The 12500-nt window shown below is 39.9% G+C and overlaps 1 protein-coding gene across 1 annotated transcript in view; it reads left to right on the forward strand.

The window, feature by feature from the left end:
* LOC138018374 (MAM and LDL-receptor class A domain-containing protein 2-like) overlaps nucleotides 1-12500 on the forward strand; it is a 252304-nt gene that overhangs the window by 212928 nt on the left and 26876 nt on the right. Inside the window, exons 111-117 of the mRNA XM_068864996.1 lie at nucleotides 676-824; nucleotides 3006-3330; nucleotides 6072-6800; nucleotides 8828-9088; nucleotides 9662-9811; nucleotides 10248-10567; nucleotides 11269-11559. Of these exons, the coding sequence (XP_068721097.1) occupies nucleotides 676-824; nucleotides 3006-3330; nucleotides 6072-6800; nucleotides 8828-9088; nucleotides 9662-9811; nucleotides 10248-10567; nucleotides 11269-11559 (2225 nt within the window). The remainder of the gene's footprint in view (nucleotides 1-675; nucleotides 825-3005; nucleotides 3331-6071; nucleotides 6801-8827; nucleotides 9089-9661; nucleotides 9812-10247; nucleotides 10568-11268; nucleotides 11560-12500) is intronic.

A 12500-nucleotide genomic window follows, 5' to 3' on the forward strand; every position in this document is an offset into this window, starting at 1 on the left:
CTCAGTAAATTTTGTAAGCGTTAAAATCACTGTAAAATCTCTCCCATAAATGTCAGTGGCCTCAAAATTGACATTCTTACTAATTTCATCACGCTCTTTCCGTTTCTGGCATCTATTTTGTACCACGACCATTTTTTTCTTATTGACAGGCTCACGTGTCATGCAAAGGGACAATTTTCGCACATTTTAGTGGCAGAGTTGTCGCGCTGTATTGTACTGCCAGCGGTTTAACAAATCAAAATACGAGCCCGCAATACTTGTGTGTATAGAAACCGCTGAAAATGGCGAATGATCGTTCAAAATATGTGTTGTGCATGTAACATTGCTAAATTACACTATAATCTTTAGATTGAAAGAAAATTACGGCGAGGAACAATATTGTTTTCATTTCTTTATTTACTTTAGCAAAGGTAGAGGCAAAGTGGCAACTGCTAACCCTTTCATTTCGAAAGGGCGAAGGAAGAAAACTACCGGTAGTCGCAAATTTGTGACTCCTCCAGATCTTTTAGTCACAAAAAGAAAAAAATCAGTTGCAAATGCGACTGGATAATTGGCTGCAATTTCGATCCCTACCCGAGTACTCTCGTTTTAACCCTCGTATTGCACTCCGGCTCTATAAACAAATACAATCGATCTTTACTAAAAGGGAAACCTTGATGATTTCTGTGTTATCAGGTGATCCAGCCAATCGCTTGTGGGTCCGTGCCGAGATTCCGTTGAATTCTTGGTCGCCATTCAGAGTGGCCTTTGAAGGAATTGTTGGTGGAGATGACAAAACAGACATTGCTATAGACGACATTAGCTTCTCCGCTGGCTGCTATAAGGTGTGCATATAGTATTACTAGGACAGGCTTGCTACAAAATGAACGAGGAATACGACAAATAGTTGGCAGCGGTCCTAGTGAAACCCTATTTCTTTGGTAGGGGACTGACGGGCATAGAGGGAGAGGAGAAAAAACAAGGACTCAAACCAGTTTCAACAATTTGGAGGGAATGTCTTATTAGATTAAGGATTAACTCTACAACACTGTTTCACGTAACGGTAATGTCGTAGTAAATTGTGAAGCTGGGTACGAATACGCTCCAGATATTTTTTTTAACTTGCAAAGACTTTTGTCCGATCCTGCTTTCCAGTGATAAAAATTGGGTGTCTCTGAGTTCGTTTTTGCTGCCATAGTCAGATATTACGTCGCATCAACGAATGCATCTTGCTAAGCAATTATTGGTGTTTTTTGTGGTACAATAACTTTGCCTGTACGTGAAACAGTATTTTGAAAGTGTTGAAGCTGGTTTGAGCCTCCTTATTTATCTGGTGTTTCAACATGATTTTTGTTGGGGGGATAAATTTGTTAGGTAGCTCTGAATTCGCTCCCGTGAACTCTTTAAACCTTAGCCGAAAGCTTTATCTCAGATTATTAATTACTATTCTACAATAAAAATGGGAGTCACCGAGTTCATTTTGAGATATGAGCAAGTAAAGACGAAGTGTAGGGTGTTTTTGGAGAGCTTTCATGTTGTCATGGTAATCTATTACGTCTTAATAGTGGGCATATTTTGTTAAGCAATATTTGGTGTTTCATATGGTATCATAACATTGCTTTTACGTGATACAGTGTTATAGTGACAACCCTTCAAATTGGAAGGTCTCTTAAAAGTAGTGAAAAACTGGTTCCAGCCACCTTAAGCTCTCTATTGTATAGCTGCTTTGCTGCACCAAACATTTGTATCAGTAAAGTGGACTGATAAAGGCAAATCTAAAAGAAGATCTTAAAGAGAGTTTAGTATTACGTTTACATGAAACCGGAAACTGCAGGCTTCAGCTTGTTACGAGAGTATGAAAATTCCTTCATTCTGTCGTGTCTTTTCTTTTGAGAAGTTTCTGGATATCTGTAGCTAATTGTTAGTCTGCATCCACGTGATGAGACGGCCATGTTGGTGTACAAGACAATAGGAAATTACTCCACAAGTTGTGCATAGAGCAGTTTTCAATTGAGTGTCGAAAGTAATTAGTGAATTACTTTGGTTTATGATTACTTCACTCAGTGATTGGTTCAAAGTTCTCGCGCCATTTTTTCAACCAATCAGAAGTGAAACCAAAACCAATTGCGGCTCGCGCGTGCAAATTTTCCCGCGCTTTGTGTCGGCTACTTGTAATTACTTCGAGTTTCGATTGGTTCACTGGATTGTCTCCGACCTTTTTGATAGGCCAAAGTAATTACTTTGGTTTTGTTTTTACAACACTCAATTGAAAACTGCTCTAATAATAGAGTCAAATTACCTCCAAGAATTTTAAAGCATTGTTCTGTACACAAACATGGCCGCCGTGACGTCAGATGGAGACAATCAATAGGCAAGAAATGAGTTAAAATTTGAAGCACCATTATGACCAAATTTGGATTTCAAAATTACGTTAACAACGAAACACTAGGACCCCTGGAATTATACCTTGTTATTAAGCTTTTGACTTGGGATATTGAGTTTCCAGCTTTCTGATTGAATCATTCAATCTCGGTTATCAGCTCATATACCGCATGACCTAATATGTAAACTGATTGCATCAAGTAGCTGGAACTTGATTAGCTTGAATCTGCAAGTGTCCAAGCGTTCAGAATTTAATGACAGTTTTAATAAAACAATTATGCTATTCCCGCTTGTTGGATACAACTCCATATCCAACTCGCGCTCATGGAATAATTGTTACGTAAATAACTTTACGGTGAGAGAATAGTACTTTTTTGAAGAGTTTAATCGTGTACACAGTTTCGAAGTTTGTGCAAACATCCCATTCATATCTTAAAAGGGAAGCAGTTTTGTGGTCAACCCATTTACCCCTGAAACGGACCCCGTTGACGAGTAAAATCGTCTTGCGTTTAAAGACCCTCTCCCAGGAGGGAAATGGTTAAATTAATATATAGTCAATGGCTACATTAAAATTTTAAATATGGCAAAGTGGAAGTGACTCTTAAAAACATAAGTATGAATTAATCATTTTGACCTCATTTCAGGGCGGGTATCCCCCATCGCCCACAGGGTCTGCACGTTGCACCAGCAGTGAGTACTACTGCAAAGCCGATGACTTGTGTATTAACATGCACTGGAAATGTGATGGAGAAAAAGACTGCACGGATGGCGCTGATGAATCAGGTTGCCCCTCTCCAACAAGCCAACCGACACCACCGCCCGGCTCGAGTCATCCTGCTGATTGCAACTTTGAGAAGGACTTTTGTCTGTGGAAGTCTGCTAAATTTGCAGACATGAATTGGCTGCGTAATAAAGGCCAGACGCCCAGCTGGCAAACGGGTCCCAATGGTGATCACACAACGGGTTCCGGTTAGTAAAACAGATGGAAAGTTTCCCTTATACTTGTTTACCTGTTTTGCCTCATTAGTACGAGGCTATCGTTTTCTAATCAGTCAGCCGAGATTAAATCACTGAATGTTTAACGTGCATTGCATTATGAATTGTATATCTGATCTCTGAAAATTTGAGCCCGATATACTGGGTAATGTCGAGGCAATGATACTTTGAATACTAGAAATTGTTCAAAGAATGCATGGGATCACTTAGCGTCTTTGCCACCAAAGAATTTATCAGGTTTTGATGGACAATAACTTCTCGTTATCGAAGCTAAAAGGCTTAAAATTGGATATTTAACTGAGTTAAACGAGTTCTTTTACCTTTTGAAGTCAATTTGTAAATAGAGTGTTTTCACGTGACGTCACGGCGGCCATCTTGGTGTACTCAAACAATGGACCGGCGACCATGTTGTTGTACCCAACTAATCCTCCGGGAATTGAGCTTTATTATCATGCAAACGTTTTCTTTTGTTTCGGTGGAAAACCAAGGTTACTGATTATGTGAGTGAAAACTCTCTGTAGCATATGATGCAGACTCGTATGTTAATGAAACAAAGTGTAAACAATGACGTCAGCAAAGATTCCCAAATTAAGGGTCAGATAGGCCACTTGCACTAAGAGGTCACGTGACTAATGCTTCCCTTGGCCGCCATGTTGGAGGGCATACTCTTGCCCTCCAACATGGCGGCCAAAACTACTTTTTGCTTATATCTTGTTAAATGTTTGATAGTTGACTTCAGATGTGCCATAAACGTTACCGCATCATCTTTTCAACATTTTCCTTAAAGTTCAAGTGCAAAATTTGTGTTAGAAAGCGGTAATTCATAATTTTAAAAAATCAAGTTTTGGTCACGTGACCACCTACGGACTTTCTCATTTTAAGCAAATGGTGCGGGTTTGAAAAACCAAATCACTATTATTTTGTTTAAGAGATGACCCACTAATATTGTTTCGAAGGCAAAATCATGTAACTTTCATTTTCATAAAAACGATGTCACATGACCTCTTAGTGCAAGTGGCCTATTCAGTCAGGCTACAGTAACTTTTGTACAAATCCGTTCACTCTTGAAGACGCAGTTCCCAAGGCACATACCAATCGTTTGTCGCAAGACCATCCCCATAACCCATGATAGTTCTTGTGAATTCTCTACTTGCACAATCCCATAATACACCTCTTTTACCCTTCAAAATTTTTGCATAATCATTTTTTACAATTTCTCCTGGGACATGAAGATGTCCCAAAAGAAATCGAAAACAATGCCTATGCAAATTTTTGGGGGTAAAAGAGGTGTATTGCGGGATTTTTTGCAAGTAGAGAATCTATTTTAAGCTTCGCGCCATGCTGTGAAAGTTTTTTGGTCTCGTGCCCATGGTCGCGCAGCTGGTGATAACCAATCAGGTGTCTTCCTTAAAATAGCCGCTTATGATGACCATGGGCTAAATTAAGATTGAAAAAAATTATCATTGAAAACGACCCATATACGGTGAATGTGTTTTTTCCCCTCATGCATCATCCCCTTGTTTGTCAGCAGCCGTGGACACATCACAGAGTGTGGCCTGGTGCTTAGGGCGCTTGCCTTGAGGACCGGAGGTTCCGGGTTCAAGACTCGCTCTGACCACTCGTTGAAGTCGATCCTGGTAGTCCCTGGTTCAATTTCCCAGTTGCACTTGTAAATAGCCGACTGGTTTGCCTCCGGCCAGTTCGGATTCTTAACAGCTGTTGTTGTTGTTGTTCTGTTGCGTCGTTTCGTTAATTGTGTTTCATTGGCCCTGAAAAGCCCCTATGGGGAGTGGTCAATTAAGTATGTATTGTTGTATCTGGCTGAAATACTTTTTAAGATGTTGCTTGTCTTTCCTACTTTCAAGATCCTCATTCACTTTTGTCGCCATGCAAATATCCTTTAAGAATCTAATCTCTGACGACTGATCGCCATCTTGGATTGTGTCAGTAGTCATGTGTGGATGAGTTCGAAGAAAAGCAAAGGGTCAAGCGACTCCTTTTACAGTGCATGTTTATTGGAATATTGTTTTGTACTGGTCGAACCTTGATGAACCCGAGTATAAACAAGTATAAGCGGAAAGTTCGTTTGAATAAATACGAGGAGAGAAGGAGGGAAGATATGCTGATGTTGTCACTACGTAGGCGAAATTTTGTTTGTCAGTTGTTAATTGACGTGCCATTGACACATTATATTGACAGGACGACCTTAAGAGACATAAAAAGCTATCCATTAGAACATAATTAATGTATGGACATGGTTAGGAAACTTGACATGTTCCTTTGTTTTATGTTTTTGTTCGCTGTTTTGACCCTGACCGTGCACAAACCACACCTTTTTTCTAAAATACAGGCAATCAAGAGTTCGATTAATTTACTCAAAATTCAGTTGTTAGCCGAGGACAAAAGATTGTGCATGGTGCCGGTCGAGTTAACACGAAGTGCGATAGTACTGTTCTTACTTCTAGCTTTTGAAGTTTTCGGGGTTTCAGAACCAGTCCATTTGTATGAACTATGATTAGAACTATTTGTAGAGTCTAGAGTTGAAATAAAGGCCTGTGTTAGGTAAAATAGAGAACAGCATTTAAGGAGTGAACCAAAGAAGAGCGTTGAGGAGTCTCTAGTACCCCTAAGAGTTTCCTCCTTAAAAACGTTTCTGGTCTATGCTTTGATATGTGCTCTTGAAGAGAAGTAAACACTGTTTCTTTATGCTGCAGGGTATTATGTTTACGCCGAGGCTACGGGTCATTATGTGAATCAGTTTGGTGAACTTCTGGGACCCAACCTGATGCCCTCTTCTACCTGTCAAGTTTATTTCTGTTACTTTATGTATGGCCAAAGAATGGGAACCTTAAACGTCTACCAGCGCTTCACTGATGACCCTAAACCTGATCAGACGCAGAAAAAAATATGGACACAGAATTCGAACTTCGGAAAGAAATGGCGCTGTACATTTGTTCGTATCCCCAGCACTCGGCAGTTCTCGGTAGTGTTCGAATCTGTTCGTGGCAACGGTTATCAATCAGATATAGCATTGGACGATCTGAAGTTTGTCAATTGCGCACAGTTAGGCCCGACGCCCAAACCAACGTCTGCACCAAAACCATCGCTCTTAGATGAAGACTTGGAAGATTGTATCAGCTGCTGGATCAATGAAAAATCTGGCCACGATCAGATGGATTGGATCATTGGACGTGGAGAAACTGCAAGCTTCAACACAGGGCCGTCCTATGACCACACAAAAAAGACAATCTATGGACGTTACCTGTATATTGATGTATCCAGCGCAAGCCATATCCAAGGATGGGCCCACGCTGATCTGGAAAGCAGGTTGATGGTGGTTCAGCGTCGATGCTACATGACTTTTTGGTACCACATGTATGGTGTCGGTGTTGGATCCCTGTGGATTGTAGCATATGTTTACGACGATCCCAAAAATTTGCATGGTAATTTTCATGGCGATGATGATGATGATGATGATATAGATCGAAAGTAGTGTCATCCCACTTAACTCCAGAAATGTACCTAATTAGCTGCACGCCCAATTAGAGCGGTTTTCAAATGCGTTCCGTAAAGCCAAAACCAAAGTAATTACTTTGGCCAATCAAAAAGGACGGAGACAATCCGGTAAACCAATCAAAACTCAAAGTAAAAACCTTTGCTACCTAATTTCATTGAGCACTAAGGTAAGGGTAAAGGTTAGTGTTAAATTTAGCTGAGGGTAAATGCAGCTGCTTATCCTTACTTACGGAGCAGCACTGGGGGACACTTTGTACGGTTAATTGTCTGTATTCCGAGAAACGAGTGATATTGAAGTTGGGGAGAAGAACAAGGGCGCTTATTGAAATCTGCGTGAATCAACTTAGGGGCATTTCTGGATATATCTGTGTTATTCGACGAAGCCAAAATTCGAGGCAAATAACAACCTACCATCATTAGCTTTGAATAATGTTTCCTATCATAAGGAAGCTGAAAACACTAACTGTTTTATTATTAAATCAACGAATTATTTTCAGTGCCTAGAAAAGGAAGTGGCTTCATTGTGTTTTGGCGTTTGCTAAAGCTACGGTAATACGAGTAACAAAAACGTCCAACTTGTCTCGCAACATTGCTGCGAAACTAGTCGAAAAGCGATGTTGCTCGTTTTACATCCCTCGCACATCCTATCTCGCAACAAAAAAAAAAATGTTTTGCAAGTTACTGCAGCGTGTTGCAGAAAGTGGAGGTCCCTTCTACTTTCTACAACAAAATCAACCTTTTTTTTTTGTTGCGAGACAGGTTATCCGAGGGAAGTAAAACGCGCAACATCGCTTTTCGACTATTTTCGCAGCAATGTTGTGAGATAAGTCTGACGTTTTTGTTGCTCGTATTACCGTAGCTTAAGACACAGGCGTTCTACAGTATAAAAGTGTTTCGTGCGCAACATTATTCAGACGATATTTTTTTGTGTTTGTTTGACTGGACTATTGAAATCGTCTTTATGCAAATAAACGCCATGCCCGAACCATGCAAGGGAGAAGACCTTTACAAACACGGTGATATTTAAAGCTTGAAGCTTTTTGGACTGTGTGAAGGAAGTGACAATGCCAATGAATGCACCGGAGTTAAGAATAGCCTCTCACAGAGGAGACAACTAGTAGGTTTTTTTGATTGTTGACTCATTAAATTCTTATTAACCGAGAGTTTGATGTCTCAACGGAAAATCTCAAACTGAGGCATCACCAATTCGTTCAAGCGAAAGTGGGGACTTCGCATCTGGTAGTGTATCAGTTCATCCATCGTTTGAAACTGCCCTATCTCATTTTCCGTCCAGAAAGAGGTATTTAAAACTCTAGGCATCTGCGCTCCCACAACTGGGGCAAGCTGCCCTCTTTATTAAGGATATTTTGGACCTCTAAACCATTGGGCCTCTATAGTTTGTTCGTTTTGTTTTCCATTTCCTCAGACCACGCGATGTTACTCTAGGGAACGGTTTCTCTCAAATTCCGTATTTTGCACGTGCATATGTATGCATAATCTATGAAAACACGAAAGGAAAATTCCCTTGGGAACATCACGTGGTCTGAAATGGGAAAACGAAACGTACAAGCTAAAGAGGTCCATTTCGTATCCCCACGGTTAGATGGGCTGGAACAAGAGTGAAGCGGGCGAATCTTTTGTAGAGGTAAATGACACCAACGATCCGGCAGCTGAAAGTAATTAGAATTTAGGTAAATAATATTGATACCTTTGCAATAAAAGCAGGTGAAATAATTTAGTTTAATTTAATTAATTAATTAATTTTCATAAATAAGCCGAGATCTTTGGAACAACACTAGAATACTCAGGCTCAACTAGTCTTGCCAGATACAAGGATTTGAGATAAATTTCGCTTCAATGGGTAAAGAAAATATAAACGGCTTTTAAAACTTACATACCACGTTAAAAAGACTGCAAAAGGGACCTTAGAGTGTAATGTTTCATGTTTTTACAGATTGGAGAGAGGTGACATTGTGGTATATGTACGGCAATCGTGGTAACAAATGGATGGAAGGAAAGGCAAACTTGTACAATCACCTTACAGCGAATAAAACTGCAAGAGTGGTTTTCAGTGGAATAAGAGGCTGGGATTACACGGGAGATATTGCAGTCGATGACATAAAGTTCCACAACTGTGATTTCAAAGACGTCATAACGCCATGCTCTGAGAATTTCGCCAAGTGCAGTGATCAACCAATTACCAAGCCAACCCTTGGTTAGTAAGAGCCCTTTACATGGTAGCGAGGCTTTTTGTTACTCCATGCCTTGTTTCTTTTCTTGTGCAAATGCTATTAGTTTAGCATAAAGATTCGCAAAACCCTTAGTGTAGGTCAAAGTCCAGTCGGGATAGGTCAGTAAATTTCTTTTTTGTCACAAAATATTTGTTACCAGTCAGCACTGTCAAAAAGGAACGATTCTTGAGTATTTGCGTGGCATCGGACTTTACTCTGGCGTTTTGCTCGCTTTTCTCACCTTAAGCTAAGCGTGATCATGTTCTCAAGCGAGTATTATCTCAACAGTCGGCACTAGACCCAGTACTGCAACAGTTTATCTCCCAAACGAATGAATAGTCGTTGGTCTTTTCTAGACATTTCAGAAGGGGTCATTAAACACAATCCCTGCCCTTCAACGAAATTCGAACCTCTAACCTCTTGAATGTTTGCGGGTCGCATTACTGAGCTACGGTACTAGATCTCTTTGAAGCAGGTTTGTTGATCCCTGTATTAGGATTTGTGAAATAAAAAATAAGATGAAACGAAAAGCAACTTCTTTCATTGTTGTTTGACAGGGCCTGCCACGGGAGCCTGCACATTTGAAAGCGGTCTCTGTCATTGGAACAATACAGCTGTCAATGATATGCCATGGATTTTAAGGGAAGGCAAAACCCACATTCAAAATACCGGTCCAGCAGTTGATCATACCACAGGAACGTCAAGCGGTAATATACAAAGCAACCCTGCTTTTGGTTAAAAGAATAAACTGCCATGTCGCGTAGCCAAGTGTTGTGTTTCTCTCAAAAGAAATTACCTGGCGGCCTTATTCTCTTTCCAAAAGACAGCATTGTATGCATTATTTCACTCTCGTTTGCATAATATTGTTTTTCAGCCTCTACTTCTTTCAATTGACTATTAACATGCAGTATTTTGTGTTAGTACAGGAAGAAATATTCGAATTCACGTAAGAGACCCAATTGGCTCTTTCCAGAACGAAACGTGGTGTAGTGGTCACCACAAGTCCAGTTGGTGTTGGGATTTGAATCGCATCATTTGCATTCTCATCACTTAGCACTGGATCACGCCGCGTGCTTCCTTGTCGGTGGTTTACTTGGCGTGAATTAAATGTGTATCAATCAAATCAACCTTCTTTATTCATAGGATATTACGTGCACATTGAGTCCAGGTGGTACAGCGAGGGGTATGTGGCCATCTTGGAAGGACCTTACATGATACCAACCTCAAACTGTAATATGACATTCTACTACCACATGTTTGGTAAGCACTGCGGCTCTCTACTCGTGTACATCAACAGTGGTGACAGTGTAAAACTGGTGTTCAATAAAACTGGAGAGCAAGGGAACAATTGGCTGGGAGCTACTATTCAGCTGAAGAGTGATTACGGATTCCGAGTTCACATCACTGCTACACAAGGAAGCAGCTATAGGGGCGAAATAGCCATTGATGACATATCATTCCAGGTAAAGCAAAACATTTGGATTTTAAGCTGCCGCTTTATGGAAAAAAAAGAACGTTAAACCACGACGTGTGCAGATCTTTGGAATTTCTTTACTGTCGCATCCAACCAAAATTGCTAGAAAAATGTCCCAAGAAAATTGTTGTCGGACTATCAGGCTGCACAAGCTCTGATAATCAACCAGTTTCCATATTTTATAAATAACATCAAAATATCAAGTCCTTTGGTGCCAGTTTATAGACGAACTCCCCTGATGATACTTTCACTTTGAAACAAATAATAATAATAATAATAATAATAATAATAATAATTATTATTATTATTATTATTATCATTATTATTATTATTATTATTATTATTATTATTATTATTAGTAGTAGTAGTAGTAGTAGTAGTAGTAGTAGTAGTATAAATACACAGGTGATTATACAAAATCGCACGCTCTCATTGGCTCGCTATCTCGGATTATCAGCCGATAATCACCTCGACGGACAAAATGGCTGCCAGTATTCGTTTTGCCAGTGTAAGTGAAGATGATTTTGCGTTGAAATGTTTTTTTTTTTTCTCTTTTTTGAAATAATCACCTGTATATCATGTATATCATAATCGTTGCATCCGAGGAAGACCTCTCTTATTTCATGAGGCCGCGCTGTCCTGATTTTGTTAGTCTCTTTTATGACTTACTTTTTCTTTACAATCCGCTAGGGTCAGTGTACATTTACAAGCGACAGTGCCTTAAAGTACGGCGACAAAGCCCTGACTACCGGCTGCTCTGATGGAGGAAGAGAAGGTTTCTTTACCCATCCAAGTGTCGCAGGGTGCAAGGGATATTGGTGGGGACAAAAAAACCTGAGAGCGAGACCCACTGGACGCGTCCCATGTGGGGACGATTCTGGTAGGTGGGGGGGCAGATTCTGCTCTCAGCCGGCTGAACTGTGCGCGCAAGGTTGGCACGTGTGCGGAACCTACGGAGATGTCTTTGAAATACAGAACCGGGTGAGGACTTAAGGTTTGCCACGGTTATGGAAAAAACAGCTTTTTTTCTAGGTCCGTGAATACTGCTGGACAAAAACACATTGGCGAAATGGTAGGAAATCGTGCTCTTTGGGATAGTTGGTTTGTTGCTCTAAGTGGCTTTTCGAATTAAATTTTCATTTGACTCAATGTGAACATCTTGACCTGGAGAAGGTCAGACGTTGGGAGTCGAAACGAGGCATTGGAAATCAAAATTAAGAGCATAACGACGGAGAATTAATTGTCAAAGTAAAGTCGTGTCAAAACTGCAATCAGTGACAGTTTTCATCACTGAAGTTTAAATAACAGTTTTCCCAAGTTCTTAGTAAAACACCTAGTTATAAAAACGAGCGATGAAAAGAACGACGTTCTACGTTCAAGGTCATGGATAAAAATTCCGCATATACGCAATTTCTCAAACAATGGAATAAAAGGTAATAAGCTAAATAATTACTTACGAACGATAAGAAATAACGGAATGTAAAAATGAAGTGCAAATTTTTTCGCGAACGATAGGTAATCGGCAACCATGTAAGGGAACAACATGAAACGAGCCACATGAAATCGTAAAGAACTTTGGGTTAAGTGCTCGAGCAAGTTCGATTGCTTGATTTTTGAAATGCTTTTTATTCGAGACCTTAAGCCAAAATTAAACAAACAGAATGATTTCATCCGCGCAAAGCTGTTTGCTTAACACCTAGTTGCACTTCATTTTCACATTCTGTTATTTCTTATAGTTTGTATGTAAATATTTAGCTTTTTACCTTTCATTTCATTGTTCCAGAAATTGTATTTATGCGGAATTTCAATCCATGACCTTAAACCTGAAAATGACCATAGAACGATCGAAACGTCTTTTTTTCTTTTTATCGCTCGTTTTTATAACTAAATCTTCCCAATGAATCTTTTTTTCGTGGGTAAAA

This window comes from Montipora capricornis, chromosome 10 (assembly GCF_036669925.1).
Source record: "Montipora capricornis isolate CH-2021 chromosome 10, ASM3666992v2, whole genome shotgun sequence".
In the NCBI taxonomy this organism is placed as follows: domain Eukaryota; kingdom Metazoa; phylum Cnidaria; class Anthozoa; order Scleractinia; family Acroporidae; genus Montipora; species Montipora capricornis.